This window comes from Anopheles arabiensis, chromosome 3, assembly GCF_016920715.1.
Source record: "Anopheles arabiensis isolate DONGOLA chromosome 3, AaraD3, whole genome shotgun sequence".
Taxonomy (NCBI): domain Eukaryota; kingdom Metazoa; phylum Arthropoda; class Insecta; order Diptera; family Culicidae; genus Anopheles; species Anopheles arabiensis.
This window is the reverse complement of record NC_053518.1, coordinates 34,415,539-34,437,624: the sequence shown is the minus strand read 5'-3', so window position 1 is coordinate 34,437,624 and position 22,086 is coordinate 34,415,539. Positions and strand designations below refer to the sequence as shown.

At 47.5% G+C, this 22,086-nt stretch overlaps 6 protein-coding genes across 6 annotated transcripts; 3 read left to right on the top strand and 3 right to left on the bottom strand.

Moving 5' to 3' along the window:
* Positions 1 to 756: 756 nt before the first annotated feature.
* On the bottom strand, positions 757 to 2,041 carry LOC120905163 (60S ribosomal protein L9). The gene is made up of 3 exons (XM_040315992.1): positions 1,942 to 2,041; positions 1,283 to 1,534; positions 757 to 1,176 (listed from the first exon to the last, which is right to left on the bottom strand). Exons 2-3 carry the CDS (start codon positions 1,521 to 1,523, stop codon positions 845 to 847), a joined length of 573 nt encoding a protein of 190 aa, XP_040171926.1. The 5' UTR covers positions 1,524 to 1,534; positions 1,942 to 2,041; the 3' UTR covers positions 757 to 844.
* Positions 2,042 to 3,234: 1,193 nt separating this feature from the next.
* On the top strand, positions 3,235 to 4,764 carry LOC120905162 (ubiquitin thioesterase otubain-like). Its single transcript, XM_040315990.1, has 2 exons — positions 3,235 to 3,606; positions 3,755 to 4,764. The coding sequence occupies exons 1-2, from the start codon at positions 3,478 to 3,480 to the stop codon at positions 4,475 to 4,477; spliced, it is 852 nt and encodes a 283-aa protein (XP_040171924.1). The 5' UTR covers positions 3,235 to 3,477; the 3' UTR covers positions 4,478 to 4,764.
* Positions 4,765 to 4,773: 9 nt separating this feature from the next.
* Positions 4,774 to 6,182, bottom strand: LOC120905160 (U5 small nuclear ribonucleoprotein 40 kDa protein). Its single transcript, XM_040315988.1, has 3 exons — positions 5,952 to 6,182; positions 5,745 to 5,874; positions 4,774 to 5,680 (listed from the first exon to the last, which is right to left on the bottom strand). Exons 1-3 carry the CDS (start codon positions 6,066 to 6,068, stop codon positions 4,875 to 4,877), a joined length of 1,053 nt encoding a protein of 350 aa, XP_040171922.1. The 5' UTR covers positions 6,069 to 6,182; the 3' UTR covers positions 4,774 to 4,874.
* A 255-nt stretch (positions 6,183 to 6,437) lies between these two features.
* On the top strand, positions 6,438 to 9,133 carry LOC120901014 (T-complex protein 1 subunit delta). Its single transcript, XM_040308694.1, has 4 exons — positions 6,438 to 6,699; positions 7,179 to 7,231; positions 7,322 to 7,921; positions 7,999 to 9,133. Exons 1-4 carry the CDS (start codon positions 6,594 to 6,596, stop codon positions 8,839 to 8,841), a joined length of 1,602 nt encoding a protein of 533 aa, XP_040164628.1. The 5' UTR covers positions 6,438 to 6,593; the 3' UTR covers positions 8,842 to 9,133.
* Positions 9,071 to 9,967, bottom strand: LOC120901015 (rRNA-processing protein FCF1 homolog). Its single transcript, XM_040308695.1, has 2 exons — positions 9,845 to 9,967; positions 9,071 to 9,765 (listed from the first exon to the last, which is right to left on the bottom strand). Exons 1-2 carry the CDS (start codon positions 9,845 to 9,847, stop codon positions 9,157 to 9,159), a joined length of 612 nt encoding a protein of 203 aa, XP_040164629.1. The 5' UTR covers positions 9,848 to 9,967; the 3' UTR covers positions 9,071 to 9,156.
* Positions 9,968 to 10,299: 332 nt separating this feature from the next.
* LOC120901013 (lipoma-preferred partner homolog) lies at positions 10,300 to 13,507 on the top strand. The gene has a single exon (XM_040308693.1). The coding sequence runs from the start codon at positions 10,676 to 10,678 to the stop codon at positions 12,554 to 12,556; it is 1,881 nt and encodes a 626-aa protein (XP_040164627.1). The 5' UTR covers positions 10,300 to 10,675; the 3' UTR covers positions 12,557 to 13,507.
* Positions 13,508 to 22,086: the final 8,579 nt, after the last annotated feature.

Sequence of the window (22,086 nt, the reverse complement as noted above, 5' to 3'; positions counted from 1 at the left end):
CGTCGTTGGATGTCAATGTAATTGCATGGGACAAATTCAATATGGCTCTAAATGCATGTGTTGACCCGAAACGTTGGCAACGTTTACGTTTTAAATCGAACGGATAATTCAAGCGGGAGACTTTTTTTAAAATAAAATATCCCAAGATGTTTGATTATTGGCATTGAGAATGATTAGGATTGGCGATTTGTAAACGAGAAACGAATTACACATTTAATCTTCCATATCAATATTCTTCTGAAAATGTAAAAATTGTATAAATGCGATCAACACGTTGTTCCACGATGGAGGAAACAGCTTAGGCAATTCTTAAAAATTGTCCGATAAACTAAAAGAGTCATTTTCTGTCAGTTCATTGCTTCTTTCAAGCTTATGCAGGCTCCTCACATGCTGAATAGGTGATAAGGTGCAATTGATAAGTAGCAGATGACCTACCACCACTTGAGATTCTCAAGGGCCTAAGAAGAGGACAGCGACTGTATCCTTAAAGAGGGAATAAGGCCTCAATTTCTGGTCAAATGATTTCCCTCTGCATTGTTCAAGTGTAAGGCCATTCGATGGCTTCCTCCGACGACGATCTTGAACCGCATTCTCTCTGTAATTCGATTGTATTTGTTGTTTCTGCTCCGTCGGCACCATTATCCCAAAACCTACAAATCACACATATCACTCCGAAGACAAAAAGACACTCTGGAACCGAAAAACCGAAACGAACATTACGAACAGAAAACAGAAAAAAACAAACACCAATACCGATTTAGTTTCCATCTCTCACGGGCCACCCCCACTTTGTTTTCTGCTGCTGCTTCATTCCGTTTACTTTCGCTTACAACAATGTTACAACTTATTCCTCGTCCTGTACCACTGTCGTCTTCTCGGAAACGTACAGACCGTCCAAGAACTTACGGATATCCTTGTTGTGGACGGTCGTCGACTGCTGGATGAGGGCGGCGGACAGGGAGACCGCTTCGATGTCGTTACCCTCGAGCACCAGCTCGTCCTTCTGCTTGGCGGAGTTCACCACGGTCACGCCCGGCTGCATCTTCACGCGACGGATGTGCTTCTCGCCGAGGAAGTTACGGATCTCCACCAGCGTGTTGTTCTCACTGATCACGCAGTTGATCGGGAAGTGAGCATGTACAGCACGCATCTTGTACTGGAATCCCTTGGTGACACCTGCAAGAGAAAGGGAGAGAGAAACATCCGCAATTAGACTCTTTTCGATAAGATTTTGTTTACATATCACACGGCGAACACACACAAACACACACACGCTACTTACCCTTGATCATGTTCTCGATGTGCGAGCAGACGGTGCGGACGGCGGCCAGCTCCTTCTTGGAGCCGAACCACTTTTCCACCGTCACCTTCTTGCGGTGCACTCGGTAGACGTCGATGGGCAGATGGCGGAAGTTCTTGACGAGCGTTCCGCGCGGGCCCTTCACCGTCACCATGCGGGCCTTCACCTTCACCGACACATCCTTCGGTACGAGCACCGACTGGTTAGAGTTGATGGTTCTCATTGTAAGCTAATCTGTAACGATCCAAGCACACACGCACACACGAAAGCGCGATTAGCGACTGCACATTTCTCTAGCAAAATACACAAATAATCCGGCATCATCACTGAAACCAAAGCACTTTCAAGGTGGCACAGGCAACGGTAGGCTCAGATGCTTTCCGGCCAGAAAGCCCCCGGCAGCGGTCTGACAGATACGCCTCGCAGCAGCAGCCCCGTTCCGTTCGCATCATTCCCCCGTGTAAACGATTTTTCATCCTCGGCGCAGACCGGCCGCAACTGGTCGGCACGCTTACAGAAGTCCTTCGTTCGATGGTGGATATGTGCCGCCAGCGATTCAGCGAGAATTTCCGCTGCTGTTTACCTATTTAACACGAAAATTCCTAAAAAGAAACAACCGACTCGGCAATAACACTACTTACACGTTCGAGAATCAAACCGGAAAAGAACATGACAGCAGCGGGCTGTCTTGAGCGCTGCGTTGCGCTGACGTTTGCTTGTTTTCCTGTTTGGCGGTTGGATCACAACTGTCAACGTGTGCGTTTTGGGAAACGCACTCTTGGGGTTTGAAAAAGAGGTTGCGAAATAGCTACAATTTTAAGTAAAATAATAAATATAACTATTTTATCAGAGTTTTTATGATAAACTATTACCATGAATTAACTTCTTAGTTTTAATTGGCTTTGCTAAGGTTTTGTCATGTATTTTGATGTGTTTGAAATCTTTTAACAATTTCTTAAAATGCGTTAAATTCCCTTCATCAATAAAAATGATTAGATATGGTAAATAAGGAATATTTACATTGCAATAATAGCAAGAAAAGCAAAAAAAATTTATATTATTCATAGAACGCAAAAACGCAATCGTCGGTTGGAGAGGTCGTACATTATGCAAATTCGAAAGCCATATTGAAAATCTTTGAAATGATTCTGGTATGTATTGCAGTTTATGCTAAGCAAATAAATTTGGTATGAAGCTCATTTTTTACTTTTGGACTTCCACGACTTAAAATCATTCAAATGCTTTATTTTCTTTCATTTTAATCAATATTATTCGCATTTCAAACGGACCAGTTGTTCGCTGTCACATTCGCTTGTTTTACCCAAGGATAATGTACAGGCGGTCCCCGAGATACACGGTACCTCTTATATGCGGATTCGGAGATACGCGGTTTTCTTAATTTGACAATTCTTTGAGCAAATTGTACTGATTTGACACATCAATTTCAAATTGCCAAATAATTTCCGTTTTGATCGAATGTTAAAACTATTTCAAAAGGTTTAAAACAGTTATATTCTGTCATAATCATATCAAATAATTCATAAAGTGACTAAAACCGCCCCCTACTTGCAAAATTACACGAAAATTTGTGATATTTTAGCAGGAAATCACGAGATTCGACTTACGCGGAAATTCGAGATACGCGGTATTTTGCGGCCGTTTTCGGTCCTCATTAACCGTGTATCTCGGGGACCGCCTGTATTTAGAAGGTTGATTTTTATCGCTTTTGCTGGGCGACATTGTGGGGGACATCTGTCACTCTCTGCATACAAATTTCATTACCCCGCACCAGCCCTCCTCGATTTTTATACCGGAGCCCCCGGAAGAGAAATGTCAAGTCGAGAAATGTCATTTTGCTCTGAACAACTTCACCTTGTCATTTATAACACCTTGGTTTTACCCGACCTGCTCTACACACACACATACACACTCACACGTTGCAGGTGCTCTGTGTGCGTGCGTGTGTGTGAGTGAGTGTTTGTTGGTAAAATGTCTGCCGCCTGAAGCGCCCGTAACGTTTGGTGCAAAAGTGTCCTGCCAATTGTTGGTGCGAATTTAGCTTTACTTTGAACAGCAAAGCAACTTTATCCATTCCGTGCTGGTGATAGCCGTTGGCGATTGGCAAACAAACGGAAAAGGAGACTTTTCCCCCCTCGAAGCGCCCGTGTCGGCACAGCATGAGCAACTCCGAGAGCAGCAGTAGCAGCAGCGGCAGCGGCAGCAGCAGTAGCGGTAGCAAAAATGCAAAATCAGAAGAGAATCAGGACGAGCTGATTATAAAACAGCAGCGCGAAATCGAACAAGAGGTGTGTGTTGGTGTGTGGTGAAGGGATGGTGTGACGGTGAATTTTAGGGGTTTCCTTATCATCAACATCATCATCATTGATTATCGTCGTCATAGGTCATAATCGATTTCGTTTTCTCTTTCGTTGTGTGTTGTTGTTTTCCTTCCAGATTGCTCATTCCAATCCGCTAGTCAGTGAGTCGCAACCGATCGCCAGCCTCAACCAGGAGTACCTGGACGATCCGGTGTACATATCAAAGATTAAGGATCTCTCCACCAAGTACCGGGCGATACGGCGCAGCCGGCCGGACGGCAACTGCTTCTTCCGCGCGTTCGCGTACGCGTACCTCGAGTACCTGGTGCGGAACAAGGACGAGTTTCAAAAGTTCTACGAGTATGCGTCCAAATCGAGGGAGCGGCTAACCGAGGCCGGCTTCCCGCCGTTCACGATCGAGGACTTTTACGAAACGTTCATGGAGGTGATCGGCAAGGTGAAGCCGGAGGGCGACAATACGGCCGCTGCCCTGGCCGAGCTGCACAAGCTGTTCAACGAGCAGGGCTACTCGGACTACGTGGTGGTGTATCTGCGCCTGATCACCTCGAGCCACCTGCAGGAGAAGGCCGACTTTTATCAGAACTTTATCGACGGGAACATTACGATCGTGGAGTTCTGCCACCAGGAGGTGGAACCGATGTACAAGGAGTCGGACCACATTCACATCATCGCCATCTGCTCGGCGCTGGATGCGGGCGTGCGGGTCGAGTACATGGACCGGGGCGATGGGAACCAGGTGATTGCTCACGATTTCCCGGACGGCTTCAAGCCGAACGTCTATCTGCTGTACCGTCCCGGGCATTACGATATACTGTATCCCAACCATGGTGAGGCGTAAGCGGTGCTGTGTGTCCCGTCAGCGGCCGGAGGAGCATATTTGTAGGATGTAATAATAATAATAATAATAATCGTTGGCAGCGCCGCAAACTTACCAACGAATGCACCCCGCTCTGTCTCTCGTAATATGATGTCTCTTTGTTTCCTGCAAAACCCCCTCCCGTTCAGGATTATTCAGTACTTCTCTTTGTCGATACCGAACACACACACAACCACACATACACGTACACGGCTAGTATGCTACTCAAAATAATAAATAAAATGTACGGAAGAATCGTAATAAATCCACTCCCAGCATCTCTTGTGATTCAATGTCTCCGCCCCAATGGGGGGTTGATGCACATATATTAAGATGACAAACACACGCATACTTGGATCCTCTCTCTCTACTACCACTACTAAGCTTCTATCTCACCCAGATAAAGCGTTTTGTCGCTCGAGCCCGACACGATGATCGGTTCCGTCGGGTGGAAATCGATATCATTCACGCTACCATTGTGCCCGGGCAGCTTGTACAGGATGCGGCGTGACGTCGTGTCCCAGATGTACACGAACCGATCCGCCGAGCCGGCACTAATCTTCAACCCATCCGGTGACCAGGCGCAGCGGAGCAGATTCTTCTCGAAGTTGTGCTGATGGCCCGTGAACACCTTCACGCACCGCTCGGCCGGCACGTACGGCCGGATGTCCCAGATGCGCAGCGTGTTGTCCATCGAGTTGCTCAGCACGTACGACCCGTCGGGCGACAGGGACAGCCCCGTTACCGTGTCCGTGTGGCCCCGCAGCCGGTACAGTATCTCCTTCTTTCGGATGTCCCACACCTTGATCTCGTTGTCAATCCCACCCGATACGACCTGCTCCGCAGTGTCGTTGAAGCATACCGCCGTCACCTGGTACGTGTTGTCGAACGTGCTCACGACGTGCCGCTTGCGTGCGTCCCAGATTTTGATCGACGCATCATCGGACCCGGACACGATCAGCGTCGGTCCACGGCGGGCCCCGCTGCAGCTGTTCACGAAGTGTGTGTGGCCCTTCAGCTTGCGGATGCGCGTGCACGTGGGTACATCCCACACGCCAACCACCTTGTCCGTGGCGCAGGTGTAGATGTTCGACCCGTCCGGTGAAAAGTGCGCCTCCATTACGGCTCCGGAGTGGCCGCTCAGCACTCCCACGTTTTCGCACTCATCGTACACCTTCCACAGGACTGTAGGGAATGTAGAAGTGTTAATTCAAAGCAATCGATCATTACAGCAGGAGTAATCACTTACAAATCTGTCGATCGAATCCGGTCGACAGGAGATGCTCCCCTTCCGGGTGGAATTCTGTGGAAAAAATCTCCCCACCATGTCCCTCCAGCAGCATGATAGGTCCCAACAGACCGGATGTTCGCTCCACATTCTAGGGTTGGGGAAGTAAAACAGAAGATTAGAAAATTGTGTTTCGGTGTATGAAAACATCGAAAAAGAGAGCTTTACCTGCTCAAGAAGTTGTTTGTCTTTGGCCGTGTAGGCCACGATGTCTGTGCGTGATTTCTTGGGATTTACCACCGGAACTATCGCGTCCGAAGGGCGCTTCACTGCCGATGTATTCATTTTGGATGGATTTTCCTTAAATTACTACACTTTCACGAAGGATTGTGTTTTTTCAGCTAAAAGCAAAATGTTTTCGCTGTCTTTGATCCGGCCGGACAGGCGTCCTCGATTTGTTATGACAGGTCGGAGAGTGACATTTGAGATTTGCTATAAAAAATTGCCCAAAATAAAAGTTCAAAATTAATCAGAAGATTGGACAAATTTTTCACATTTTAATGTTTTATGTGATTTGTTATAATTTTTATTTGCTTTTTGCATTACATTGAGTGCATTTGTGCATCAATTGTAGCATTTCAAACATTTCCTCCAAACCGAACTGTCACTCTTGCGGGGCTGCTCCGATGACAGACCGTTCGTTTATGGGAACGGCACGGAAAACGGAACGAAGATTTTTGTTCCGCACGCGTTTGAGTCGGTTGTATCGTCTGTCGTCGGGTGTTCAGCAGTAAAATCGGTGAATTAATCACAGAATTATCGCGTTTTGCGTACTGATTCGCACGAAAGCAGCAAATTAACCGCCCCAAGATGGTCGTCAAGCCGAATATGGTCGCCAAGAAGGTGCAGGGACAGGCGTACAAGGACAAAAGCAAACCGGCTGACATCCGTCTGAGCAACATCAATGCTGCCAAAGGTGGGTGTAAAATGATGAACAAGGGGGCATCTCGCTTCGGCAAAGGGGCTTTGTGTCTATGCAAATGGTAGACCGGCTCACGTGTTTCATGGAGAGAAATGTTCAATCAGAATCAGTTTAAGGGAAAGAGCTGCTTGGCTCCATTTCTTGTAAAGTCATTCTAACATCTTCGCCTACTTCCTACCATAGGAGAACATCCCTTGTCTTCTTTCTTTGTGGCTTAAAATTAGCACATACTATATATTACAAGGATCACATAAATCAACTGCAATAGTATTTTCTTTCCCACCCGGTTATTTGTCGTTTCTTAGTTATAATCTTGCTAATTCCACCACAATACAAGTCCCTTCCATCGACAAATTTACTGTTGTTTCCGTAACATAACCTCAATGTTGTGAGTCATATGATGTTCTTCTGCCGTTCGTCGCCGGTGCTCCTTCCACATACCGTTAATTTTCTTTGCATTTTCTCTTCCACAGCCGTTTCCGATGCGATCCGTACCAGCTTGGGCCCGCGTGGCATGGACAAAATGGTGAGTAATAAATCCCGTATAAATGAGACAAGCGAGCAACATATTGATTGTGTCCCCTTTCTCTTCTATTTCGCCCACACACACATACAGATCCAAGCTTCGAACGGTGAGGTAACGATCACAAACGATGGAGCCACGATTCTGAAACAGATGAACGTCATCCACCCGGCCGCCAAAATGCTGGTCGAGCTGTCCCGCGCACAGGACGTGGAGGCCGGGGACGGCACCACCTCCGTGGTCGTTGTTGCCGGAGCGCTGCTGGAAGCGGTCGAAAAGTTGCTGCAGATGGGCATTCACCCGACCGCCATCTCGGAAGCGTTCCAGCGCTGCTCGGCCAAGGCGGTGGAGATCCTGACGGAAATGTCCCGCCCGGTGGAGCTGAACGATCGCGAAACGCTGATCAAGAGCGCATCGACGTCGCTGAACTCGAAGGTGGTGTCGCAGCACAGCAGCATGCTGGCCCCGATCGCGGTCGACGCCGTGCTGAAGGTGACGGAATCGCACGAGCAGGGTTCGGTCGACCTGAAGAACATCAAACTCATCCGCAGCCTGGGCGGTACCATCGAGGATACGGAGCTGATCGATGGGCTCGTGTTCACGCAGCGCTCGTCCGGCATCAATGGGCCAAAGCGTCTGGAGAAGGCAAAGATTGGGCTGATTCAGTTCTGCATCTCCGCGCCGAAGACCGATGTAGGTGGAGGAGCAGCGTGTGAAATGTTTTGGAAGGAAAGGAAAATTAATCACACATTTTCCCCTTTTTTCCACAGATGGATCACAGCGTGATTGTGTCCGACTACGCCGCGATGGACCGTGTGCTGAAGGAGGAACGTGCCTACATCCTGAACATTGTGAAGCAGATCAAGAAGTCGGGCTGCAATGTGCTGCTGGTGCAAAAGTCCATCCTGCGCGATGCCGTGTCCGATCTGGCCCAACACTTCCTGGACAAAATCAAGGTGATGGTGGTGAAGGACATCGAGCGGGAGGATGTTGAGTTTGTGTGCAAGACGCTGCGCTGCCGCCCGATCGCTTCGCTGGACCATTTCGTGGCGGAGAATCTGGTGAACGCCGATCTGGTCGAGGAGGTGGCCAGCGGAACGACCAAGTTCGTGAAGGTGACCGGCATCCAGAACATGGGCCAGACCGTGTCGATTGTGGTGCGCGGTTCGAACAAGCTGGTGCTCGAGGAAGCGGACCGCTCGCTGCACGATGCGCTGTGCGTCGTCCGTTGCTTGGTGAAGAAGCGTGCCCTTATTGCGGGTGGCGGTGCGCCCGAGATTGAGATGGCCCTACAGCTGTCCGCGTACGCGCAAACGCTGCAGGGTGTTGATGCGTACTGTTTCCGCGCGTTCGCCAATGCGTTGGAAGTGATCCCCTCGACGCTGGCGGAAAACGCCGGTCTGAACCCGATCGCAACGGTCACGGAGCTGCGCAACCGTCACGCGCAGGGCGAGAAGAATGCGGGGATTAATGTGCGCAAGGGTGCGATTACGGACATTCTGGCGGAGAACGTGGTGCAGCCGCTGCTCGTGTCCACCTCGTCGATAACGTTCGCCTCCGAGACGGTGCGTTCGATCTTGAAGATTGACGACATCGTAAACACCATGCAGTAAGCAGCAGCAGCAGCAGCACAATGCGTATTTATCTGTAAAACCATCGCGCGACCGTGGAACAATTCCGCCTCACTAACCAACGAATGCGTTCATTCTTTGCTTCACCCAAACACGCATTTCGGTGCACACCTTCACCCTTATTTTCACACGTCTGCTAATGAAGCCTTGCGGAATTATTTCCACGTTTTCGGATACGATTCGAAGACATTTAAAACACACACACACATTAATCGTTTGTTTGTAATGTTCGTATTCGCATTTTCTCTTAATAAACAAAACAAAACCTAAGTAATTATCGCAGTGTGCGCAGATGGATCACTTCCCCATCGGCTCGAACGCGTCCGGCATCCGCTCGACGACGTACCGATTGACGGCCACGTTCATGATGGGCACGCCCGGTATTTTGCGTATGCGCCGCTTCAGGTCCTTATCGTTGGTGGCCACGATGTAGCATTTGTGCTGCGTTACCCGCTGCACCAGACAGTCGTCGGCGTACGTGCCCCGGTGCAAGCAGTGCAGCCGCTCGAACCGCGGATCTTTGATGATGCGCAGTGCCAGCTTATACTTCTGGCCCAGCTTTTCCAGCTCGGCCACCACGCAGTCGGTGATGTAGGGTATGCACTTGGCGTACAGACAGTCCATCATCGTTTTGATAATGTCCAGCTTGTTCTTGATGCTAAAGTTGACAAAGTTCGTATCGACCAGGATGTGGTAAGGCGGGCCGAGCTGTGTGTTGTACTGGAAGAACATGGCCGAGCTGCCCTGGGGCCGGTCGATCAGTTTCGGCTCATCGTCGTCCCGCTTTTTCTTCGGCTTGCCTTTGGACCGATCGGTGGGCTTGAGCCGGCTGTCGGTAGGTTTGATCGTACGGCGGAGCAAACTGGCACGCTGCTGTTGCAACCGCTTCACCTGGTTTTTGTTGCCCTGTGGGTGTGGATAAAATATTTCTATTATTGGCCATCCCAATAAGTGGCTTATAGTTCCTTGCAGAATGTATATTCACCATGTTTTTATGCTGTGTGTAAACACGAAATAGAATGGGCTAATCGCACGTGCAGCCCGACGGAGCAATGTTGACAAACTACGCTGCCGAAACGCTTTGACAGCTCAACTAGCAAACTTTGCAAATGTCAAATCGGACACAAGTTTGCACGCAAGCAGTTGTAAATTGAAAGCAAATTGTTCGTCGGATTCGTTTCAGAGTCCATCGGTGGCTGGATATTCGTTTGAAATAAGCAAATTATTTGTTTTCCACCTCAAAATGTATGTGTTTTGTCTTCCATCATGACAGAAAGTGGAACAGATAAACGAACAAAGCGCTGTTTTCTTGCGCTTGCTCGATAGCGGAAAGAGCACCGCCTCACCAGGTTGCTGCTATAAACACAGGCACACCTCGCACCGAAACACCTTGACCCTCCCACATCAGGTGTCAGTTTGGCACTTGACGCAGAGGTAAAAAAAAAACAACGAAATAGCGAAAAAAACAACTTCATTTATTGATAAATACAGCACAAAAAACTTTGCTAAACATTTTTCTTTCCTCGCAGCCGTCCAGCGGTGCTCTTTATCTGCGTTTGCGGAAGTGCCATTAATCATCACCTGCACCTAGGGAGGGGGAGTTTGCACGTATTCGCAGCAACGGCGACAGGGTGTGTGTGTTCGACCGTGAGTGAATTAGCAACAGTCTCCCCACACACACGCGACAGAATTGCAATTCGCAAAACGCAGCAGTTTTTGGGGTGCGGCAGTGCAAAAACTGGTGCAAAAAGCAAAAACACGACCCATTTGGCAGTCGCAGCTTGGCAACGCCGCCACGCAAGCAGTAAGTGAGAGCATGGAAGACCTGAAGGAACAGTTCCCCGCGTACAACTCGGTGCTGCGCCAGTCGAACGGCCAGCAGCGGCCCTACCACAGTACCGGCCTGCCCGACTGCCCGCCGAACGGGGCCGGAATACCGGGCATGGTGATGATTGGCCGCAAGAGCGGGCCAGCCGTGCCGCCGAAGCCGCGCAAAAATGGCCAGCAACAGGTCGTGCCGCCCCAGGTGCCGAAAAGCTCGAACGTGAAGCAGTACTGCGAACCTTCCTTCTCGACCGTGCTGGAAGGTCAGGCCAGCAACCTTGACGAGCACGCGTACACCAACGTGTCCAACAACGGTGGTGGTGGTAACGCTACGAGGGGCGGCGGCGGAAAGCTGGCAGCGCGTAAGGTCACCCTTGACGATGCCCTCGAGCTGCAGCACGTCAAGGAGGCGCTGGAACATCACAAACGCACGCTGGATGCGAACCGCTCCAAGTCGCTGCAGGGCCAGGGCGGTGGTGAGCATGGCAGCACGGTGTACGAAAACACACAGCCGACGCCGTACGGAGTCGGGTATGCGTCGGACGCAACGTACTCCAACCTGCCCGGTGGTGGTGGTGGTGGTGCTCCGGCCCATGCCAAAAACAATGAAGGACTGATCTACAGCAACATCATGCACAACCCAACGAACCCGGGGGCGAAACCGTTCCCCCAGCGACAGATTTCGGAGGAGCTGCCACCGCCCCCACCGCAGGACATGCAGCCGCTGCAGCTGACCCTGAACGCGCTAACGCTGGAGGACAACGATGACGAGTTTCCGCCACCGCCCAGCCCGGTCAGCTCGTCGTACAGTGAGCTGCGGCGGGCGACGGACCTGCCGCACATGGGTCGCCAGTCACAGCCGACGTACACGATGGTTGGACCGGGTGCGGGAGGCGTCGGTGCGCCCGGTGGTCAAACGTACAGCAATATGGCGCCCGGGAGTCAGCTCTACGCCAACAACATGCACCACCAGTCACTGTACGGTACGTACGGCATGAGCTCGCAAGGGTCGACCACGTACGAGTCGATCTACGAACCGATCAACCCCCGTCCACCGAGCCAGATGTCAGGCCGGTCCAACTACTCGCTCTACGCGCCGTACGTCAACTCGCACGGCATCAACAGCCCGAACGATAGCATCATTACGAGCGCCTCGCAGCAGCAGCAGCAGCAGCAGCACCGCCACAACCAGGGAAGCATGTCGAAGGGCGCCGAGGTGGACACGCTGACCGATCTGCTGGTGCAGTCGATCCACGATCAGGAATCGTTCGGCACGTGCGTCAAGTGCGGGGAGCGCGTGGTGGGCGAAAAGACGGGCTGCACGGCGATGGACAAGATCTACCACATCGCCTGCTTCACCTGCCACCAGTGTCAGATCAATCTGCAGGGCAAACCGTTCTACGGGCTCGACGGGAAGCCGTACTGCAAGGAGGACTATCTGAACACGCTCGAGAAGTGTTCCGTCTGCCTGAAGCCGATCCTGGAGCGCATACTGCGCGCCACCGGCAAACCGTACCATCCGCAGTGCTTCACCTGCATCGTGTGCGGCAAATCGCTCGACGGCATCCCGTTCACGGTCGATGCCACCAACCAGATACACTGCATAGATGATTTCCACAAAAAGTTTGCGCCGCGCTGTTGCGTCTGCAAGATGCCGATCATGCCCGGGCCGGGTGAGGACGAGACGGTGCGCGTGGTGGCGCTTGATCGTAGCTTCCACATCAACTGCTACAAGTGCGAGGACTGTGGGCTGGTGCTGTCTTCGGAGGCGGAAGGGCGCGGCTGCTACCCGCTGGACGATCACATACTGTGCAAGAGCTGCAATGCCAAACGGGTGCAGACCCTGACCAGCCATATGACGACGGAGCTGTAGAGAGCGGAGCGGTAGCAGCAGCAGCAGCACCAGCCGGAAGCGGCAAGGAACCGAGCACAGATTTCACCATCCATCTCTCTCACCAATCTCACTCACTAGTTTTGTGTGCGGCTTCGCGCAATAACCGAAGAATCGAAATGGGCGCATCGCGTATCGCTTTTTAACTTTTAACTCGTACTTAAGCAGGGCTGAGTAGTGTTGTAGGGAGTTAAGGAATGCGAGCCAAGACCGGGGCAACAAAGGGGCAACAGAAAACGGAAGGAAAGCATGAAAGCATACAATTTTTCTCAGCGGGAAGAGAAACATTATTAGTCAAATTTTAAGCGCTTTGAACGCAACGAACGTTTTTTCGAATAGCACAAAACGAAGTAACACACACACACACACACATTCACATTCCATTGACCGGGCTGCCGGATGTATTCCACTGTTTTTTCATCTCGTATTTATAGCATTTCGAGGGGGGCGCGCGCCCCTCCGAATCATATATTTAGCAAAACATTTAGATGGTAGACGTTGCTGTTGTATGGAAGTGTTTTGGAATAATCAAGTTTAACACATTCTCTCCCTACCGGAATTATACTAGCTTGAGAGAGGACAGAGCAAAACCCCCCCTGATATGCGTGATCATGTAATTTGTAGGTGATAGAACTGCTCTAAAATAGCACTAAGAACTAATCCATTCCACAGTTAGCCGTTTGCCAGATTGCATTTAATCGTATAGAACTGTGTGCATGTGAGTGTTTATACTTGTCAAGAATTACACAAAATTACCCACTGTTCGTAAAATGTGGGTGATGGGAAACATTGATCTTTAACGCAAAAAAACAGTGGGAATCTACCAATACTGCATTCGTGTTAGGGACGATAATACCGGTAAACCGGTAGATAGATGATGTTGATCTTTCAATTGCATTTTATGTCGCTTAAATAAAATACCGTGCAAAAATAGCTCTATTCTGAAAGGCTGACAATGGGACTTGCGGAGCGTGATGACGCATTATCGTCGAATACGCAAATGTTTGCACAGTGAGGTGGCGTGGCGTGTGGGTGAGGGGCTTTGGGTGCGCAAATCACACCAGGTGGATGATGATTAATTTCCGGCCTATCTCATTGCAGGTGGATGTTTATAAGAGTTTTTCCGTTGGCAGGTAAAAGATTGGAATGAATGAATGAGTCAAGAACTGTATTGTATTAGGTGTCCGACAATGATTCATGGTTGTTGTCACTTGTCGTTTGATTATTGCTGCGCATTGCATCAGTTATTTCAGTTGAATAATTCGTTGTTTTTAATCTAGCAACCATGTATGATTAACATTGTCTACAGTATCGATCGCAGTAGTCTGTTTTGGTATAAAACTGTCTCTATTTCGAATGAAACCATCATCCTTAGCAGAAGTGTGATAAATGCAGTTTATTCACTGCGTGGCAGTTAGGAACCGAAGCTCTACTTTCGTCGATTCGATTACAGGGTAAGTATTCTGATCTGCAGCGTGTAGGGCACCAATGATCATTTTTGTTTATTTCTTCTTCTATTTGGCGTAACGTCCTACGCGGACATGTCGGCCTCCTGTACTAGTCCTTTCGAGACATTCTTCAGTACCACACAGACAGCCAGATAGTCAGTCTATAGGGGGACGGTCCATAGTAGGATTGAACCCACGACGGGCATGTTGTTAAGTCTTGAGAGTTGACGACTGTACCACTGTTGCGTATTTATTGATCTTAGTTATTTGTAACGTTCGTAGCCTTTGTCAAAATTAGTAAATTTTGTACCATCATCGTCGCTATTCCAACTAGATTGTCTATATGGCATTCCGATTAGTGTTGGTTAAATCTGATTCAGATTTATGAATCTGATTCATCAGTCTCAAAGATTCATAAATATCGGGAGATCCACGAATCTCGAAACGATCACGAATCTCTAAGGATTCATAAATCTCCAAATTTTCATGAAGATGGAGCTTATTCTTATTCTGCTTCTTGGCGCAACAACTTACATGCTCAAAAACCAGCCAATACAGGGCCTTCGAAACTTCTTGGCAATTACCACGCAAGGCTGAACCCAAGACGTGCATGTGTTGTAATGTCGTGCGAGTTAACCATTGTACCATAGTGCAAATTGAGTGCAAATCTTGAACACTATAAATGTCTAAATATTCACGAATCTCTGGAGATTTATAAAAGTTTATAGATTCATGAATCTTTAAAGATTTATGATTTTTTTAAAAATATATTTATGATTCCTTGTAGATTCATAAATCTTTAGAGATCAATTGATCCTTCGAAATTCGATTCAAGATTCTAATCACACATCGCTTAAGATTAATAAAAATGAATTTCAACGAGAAATTCCTGAAACCCAACACTAATTCAGAACTTTCATAATATTTTTAGGTCTTTGTTAACTTAAAATCCTTGTTATGGAAGTGAATGCATAAAGTAAACAATTTTTATTACAAATTTAAATATCATTTTGAATCCACTAAATCCTGTTTTTTCTTAAAATAAAATTACAGCTATTTAATTACAATTAAATGGCTGTAACATGCAGACTCTTCCCTGAGAATCGTTTCTTTAAAGCAAACATGTTGATATTCTCTTCATGTTCCATACATTTTGTCTCATCAAAATGAACGTTTGTATCCTGTAAGACGAATATCCTCTAAGCAGCATACTCACCTGGGCTACCTAGATCCATACAGCCCTTTTCGCATAAAAGGTGGGGTTTATTTAACAATTAACACCCCACCGGCATGTGTCAGCAATTAGCATCCCCATAAATGCACCGGAAGTTTATCTACACGTACATTCACTCATATCTCACAACCGGCGCCCCAGGTGTCAAATTTCCTGTTGTTGTAATCGGCACCCACTAATCGCGCTTTGTAATACGCAATTAACAAGCATAATGCACATTACAGTGTCCCCACGCGTACGATCAATTCCAAAAACAGAACCTTAAACGGCAATTTAACGGTCCGTTGCACGTGCTTGTTGTGTGTGTTTGTGAGGGGGGAGTTTGAATTTTTCCATTCCGCCTACTACGATCATTATTCAAAAAACCGCTTGAAAACGATACGTATGCGATAAGCCTCACTCTCTTTCTCTTTCTCTCTATGTATGGGAAGATTCATATTTAAATCGAGTCCCTCTCAAAAGGGGGTGGATAAAGGGTGAGAGTTTAAAGTAGGGAAAAACAGAACCCGTTGTATATACATAGCAAACAGCAAGCAGTACATAGCTGTGCGATGGATAACGTTGTAGAACTATATCCGGTGTCCCTTTTTTATCACCGCCCAGGGCCCATGCTTCCCTCACGCGCAGGGGTGTACGCGTTGTGTGCGAAAGGGTGCCTGTATGCTGTATGCTAAAACTTTCCAATCCTTTCTAAAGGGGTTTTTGCGGAGGTTTTTTAGGGTTATTTTTTGTTTTCGTTTTGTTGCGTTAAAGTGTACATAAGCCATCAATGTGTCTCGCAGGACACTACCGTTATCGTTGTTGGGGTGCTGGGAGGGAAGCATGTATTTTCTGTTTTTTTTGCTGGGTGCGAGAAAAAGGGGTAACAGTTTTTTTAACACAATTCGAGAATGAAGGGGTTAGGCCGTTCTGTCGGCCGTACGAGTGATTTAGTCTCGTGCGAAACGAAGAAGTGATTGGATATCTGTGTGACGTGACGTTGACATCATCGTCGTTGTTTTGTGTGTGTGTGTGTTTGGTAAGAATTGCTTTGAACGATTTGAACATTTCAAACACAACTATTCGATGCGAATGCGCATGTTTAAAGCGATGGTATGCAAAACAGTTGCCAGCAAAATGGTGCCCGGTATACCGTTGAACGTCATTTTGGTTTTAAACCTCGTGTAGGTAGGAGAAGATCTATACACGGGCAGCAACAAACAAAAAGAACGTTACAAAGTGCACCTAACACAAGGATATTTAATTCAAAGACACGGAAAAACAGTTCATTTGAACGGAATTTAATTAAGGCTTTGATCATTCAAAAGGCTCTCCTGCCGTCAATCGTAAAGAAGGGCGCCGTGAAATTGAAATTAAATTTCACAAAAATCAAGGCGCAGCAAACCAACGGCCAAAAAAGGACTCTCCGGGCCAACCACTCGAGATAAGAAAACGGTAAGACGAACGGTATTTCGGGGAGGGGGAGGAGGCTTTTTCATCTCTGCCCGAACATCTCGATAGGTGAATTTCGGTATGGCCGTATCATCGTATCTCTCTCTAGTGCCACTTGAAGCGTTGTTAGGGGCAAAACAGGGGAAAGGCGGAGTTTGACCCTCCCCCGGGGGGAACAGCAGCATGTCAGGCATGTTTTTAACAAGCTTGAAATGTATTTTATGTTGCTCCCAAAAATACCCCGCTACCCACAATACATGGTACATAGCGCACAATAGAGGTTAAGGAGTTTTCCCCGTAATTAGGAAATTAGAAATGTGATCGGCGTGTAGCAAATGATGCCACTGGTCCGTTTGCCGCAACAACACGTGATCCGTCTACAATTGGTGGTACACAACTGCAAAACAAAAAGGCAACTAAAGAAAGAAAGAAAAAATCAAACCCGAAACGACCGCTTTGAAGAGCGCCGTAGCCCCGTAATTGGGTAGATGGAAAATGGTCGTGTCCCCTGTAGGATGATTTTCGGTGGAAATCTCAATACGTGCGACGAGCGCTGGGCGAAACACGTTCATTCGGTTTGGCCAACAGCTAGAAAGTAAAGCAAAAGATACTCTTGGACAGGAAATGGAGGCGCCCTCGGGGGATAAAGGGAATGGGAATGTGAAGTGAAGGATCTCTGTGTGTGTGTGTGTGCACGTTCGCTTGAAATGGAATTTCTAATAAGAAAGAAAATGTGAAAGCAAAATCCATGTTAGTTAAATTTATTTAGCTTCACATTATCCCGTGATGCTCCTTATTTGCTGCTGCTGGTTGGAGTTTTTTCCAGGACTTTTCTCCGTACTCAGTGTGGGAGTTTGAGGGAAAAGTCGAAATAGGAAAAATCACTTGTGTCAAGGGCCCTGTGTCCAGTAGGAAAAACACCGTGAAGCGGAAAGTGAGGTGGACGGGAGGTCAGGTCCTGTTCGAATACCTGTTAATAGTTGAATTTGAAATTGGACATTCGAGTTGGAAAGAACGGACGACGACATTCGATTGATAAGGTCCCAGGTATTGGGGGAATACACAATTTGGACACTGGCGGCTACTGATTGGTGAAATGAAAATTCCCAACCTTCTTGCCCGCCCAACGACACAAACCAAAAAAAAAAAAAAAGAGCAAAAAAGCCGGAATTTTCATCAGTGCCGCAGGACATTGCCCGTAAGTGGCCATCGGAATGAAGTTACGGTGCGGTGTTCTCGCTCCCCCAATTCATCGTTAATGAAAAAGTGATTTGGGTTGGATTAATTTGGCGCTGATTTGTTGTGCAGTGGACACTCGTACGAGACCAGAGAGGATCAAACACCTTCGTTCTGGTTGATTTGTTGCGAGTTTTCTTGCTGCTGCTGCTGTTGCTGTGTGAAGCATCGGTGAAAATGATGCTAAATTTGAGATTGAACCCCCAAGAGGGATGTTCTTTTTCTTTTTCAACGCATTTTTAACGCACAATTTCTGAAGCTTCATTACCGAAAGGATCCCATCCTTTTCCGGAGCGTACGAAATCTAATTTTTTACCACAATTTTCCAACCCAATTGGTACAGTAGTACAATAACTGTGTGTAAATTAAACAAACCAAAATTGTACCGGAAAAAACGTGAACAAAAAAAAGGAACCACCCTCTCCCTGATTGGACCAAACATTATTTCAGCTGTACTGGAAGCCGGAAGGTGCAGATAGCGGGGAATAAAAACAGGATTTATTATCATAAACCGCCATGGGGTCAACCGCAAAGTCGATCGTCCTCTACGGCTTAATCGTCCCCTAAGGCTTTTGGTGGACGAATTTTCCTTGCGAAACCGTTTCTTTGAAAAATTCGAAAATCTGTCTCCTCTTTGAATTTCCATCTCGCTTCCCACCGAGGGGAAAGAATTTTCATTGCCTCTTCCCCTTTATTTTTCCTTTGAATGGCAAGAGAATGTGATGTCGCTGCGCCATTTCCCTGTTTCCATGTTTATGACACACGACTAAATTTTGAAGCAGTCCTCGTGATAATAATAATAACAATAAAAACAGCACCCGGAGTTACTACGGTGTAAAGAGCTTCGCTTCGAAGTTCTCTTCCGCACCGCCGATAGCAACAAGAAAAACATGCATTTTTTAAAGGATCGAAAATCGAATTTATGTCAAATGTAGCGCGACCGTGTTCGCGTAGTGTTATTTTTCTATTTCAACCGGAGTGAACTCGAGCCAACCCCTGCATGGGTACGGCCGGTCCCCCGGTTTGGTGATGGAAACTTATCACAAATGTATTTATTTTTTCAAGCATTAGTAAAACATGTCCTTCAAATTATGTGCATGTATCGTCGGCGTTTATTCTTCCCCTTGGTTGCTTGGAAGCCTCCGGAGCTCCTTGCAGCGTGTGTGTGTTGGCACGAAACGGAGGGAATGGGATTTGCAAGCAAGCAGGAAATGCCGGGGGTAGGATTTAAATTCAAAGCCGGCCTTCGATTCGACATGGACGTGATTCGGAGTAGATTTGACGGTAGAAAAATGGGCCTTCCACCACCGCTCCTGTGTGTGCTGGTAATGAGCATGACGGACATGGGTGATAATGGAGCCCTCCATTATTCGGCATTCGTACGGGCGAGCCGATGAGGTGACGTCCATTATTGAAATGAGACGAACGTGTGCGTTGGGTAATGAGGACTACATACACACACACTCATTACTATGTAAATTGGATTGGACTGGATCGTCGGGTGTCCTGTTCTCTTCAGAAGCGGGAGGAAAATCTTACCGAGAAAGCCTCAACAAAAAAAAGGTCTTGTGGGGGTTATTAGCATTCTGATTAAAACGGACACCGGATAGTGGTGTGCCCTTGCAAAGTCCAACCTTTACTTTGCTGGACAAAGATTCACAATGTGAATCAACAACGACAGCAAGTAGATGTAATGCAGTGAGATAAGATAATCATTATGTATATTGGCGTTCACACTTTTACGTAGCTAAATAATGTAGAGAGTGTTTTTAGGTACAGCTTGTGACGACGTACAGGCAGGCAGTACTGTAGCTGTCTGAAACAGTATGGCATTTTACGCCTACTATGGTGACAGGGCCATATAGAGCAGTAAGTAAGTGAATGGGCATTGCGTACGCTAGGTTGTGCGATCAAATCTACTCTCAACTCGTCGGTTTATAGTGTGACGCTCTGTAGTCGGGTGTATTTATAGGAGTAACTTCTTCACAATAACTTTATCGTCACATTGTAAAACAAAGACATTTTAATCAGGCTTTTAAACAATTAGTATTAACAAACTAAGCACTACATTTTGTATAGCCAAAAGAGTCCTGTATAACGTCTGCCAAAAGGTTGACTCGTTCCAAAAGGAGGAACAAACCTAACAAATGTGTGTTCATCATCTCAATCGATTTGTTGATCCACCGCTTGTCCTCTCCCTTGAAAGGGTGTAAACTCCATGTAACGTATTTACATACCCCTTTCACGATGACTCTGCCAAGTAATGATTGATTGTGTTTACATCCCAGCAGCAGCAGCATCAGCAGCACATCCCAGAACAGATGACCGGTTTCACGCAATCTCTCGCCAATAGTGCTTCTCTTTGGGGATGAAAACAAAAGGGTAAAGGGAACTCCCTGCTAGATGTAAAGGGAGTACGCTATGAATCGATCACACAAATGCATGCAGAAAAAGGATCCGGTTACCCGATATTTGCTGATTATTAATCATAATTTTCAAGCCAAAGCTGCTGTCTCAGCACCAACTCCGGTGGGGAGCGGTGATGCGCAACGAATCCTCTCCGTTTTTAATGGCTAATAGCGGGTGGGGGTGGGAGTTTATATTTAGTGCAAAATTATGTTAAAGGATGAATAATCCATCATACACCATACCCTGGCTGTGTGGACGGTTGGCACACACACACACACACGCAGCAAGTAAGCAGGCAAGCCAATTTCGTTTGAGTGCTCCCGTGTGAGAAACACACGGGTTTTCACAAAAGAGGGAGTGCGCGTTCAAGTGGACATATCACCACCCAACCCACCTTCTTGAAAAGGGAGGTTGCGAGGTGTGTGAGGAAATATTCTTTTGTCCTTTGAGATGAAGAAACACACACACACACACTTGGACATAGAAATCTCGATTGGTGGAATCATGGAGCAGCCTCCTTCACCCGGGGATGGGATTTCGAGCATTATCAGCATTCAACAGCGTGTGTGTGCTGATACACAAGCCCACAAGCCCACACGTAGGAATGGGTGGGATGGGTTGGTCAGTGCGCGGAAAGGAAGGAGGGTTGAGGCGTACTTACGGGCGAACCCAGTCACCATAAATCTCCGTTAGAGGATCAGCGCGAGCAAACGAGTCAAAAAAGGATTTGATTTATTTGCACCACTGGTGGTGGTGGTGGCGCGTAAGGATTTCGGGCTCGCGTAAGCTTTTTCGTGGTAATTTATTTGAATTTACTCTTAAATTAGATCACGACTGGGGAGGTTTTTTGTTGTTGTAGTTGTTGATCTAAGTCCCCTCATCCTCTCACTTACACTTAAAAGCCTCTTGAGGTTCGCACGTCGTGAGACGTGAACCATTTCAATGTCCACGTTTGCTTGAAAGGTTTGGCACCGTCATTCACATGCACTGAAGGTGTAACGTTCAGTGTGCACTATAGGACCACTCATATTTCGACACTAGGCAATAATCATTGCTACCAATGGCACTTCTTTACCCAAAACATTGGGCCAAAAAACAAAAAAAGAGAGAGACAAGGATTTTTGCCCACTTGTTTGCCAAACAAAACCGGCACAATTGTACTTTCTCGCCTGTCCGTGCCAACCTGTCCGGGTCCAGGGAAGAGCCATAAAACACATTAAATCCCATAGAATAATCGAAATGTCACATTAAGTTGTGAAATATAGACGAATGAGAGCATCACACTGGGCCTCGGGTAAGGGCCGAGATTTGTGGTCCGGAAAGGGACAGAGACCAGAGAAGAACTTGTATGTGTGTGTTCAGGGCACAGTTTGTGGTTGTAGGGAACGGTTTTTTTGGTGGAAAGGCACGCCTGACCAGAAGGCTTTGCATCCGATTAGTATGGAAAGTACAAAACCCTCCGTGTGTTTGTGCCAGTGCCAGTGCCACATGGGACGTCTTCCTGCACCTTTTTCCCTCTCCAAAAACCGGGAGGCAGACTGACTGACCATAAATATATATTTTATGAGCCCTTTTTCCGGAGGCGCATACAGGCATTTCGGCTCGCATCTCGGGATGAGATGTACTATCCTTCTTTTCTTTTTTTCCATTCCACAGCTTTTCCTTTGGTTAGACACACTTTGGGTTTTTTTGGCCACATTTTCCTTCCTACTCTGTGGGGTCTTTCGGGCAGTTCCAACGTTCCTCCCGTACTC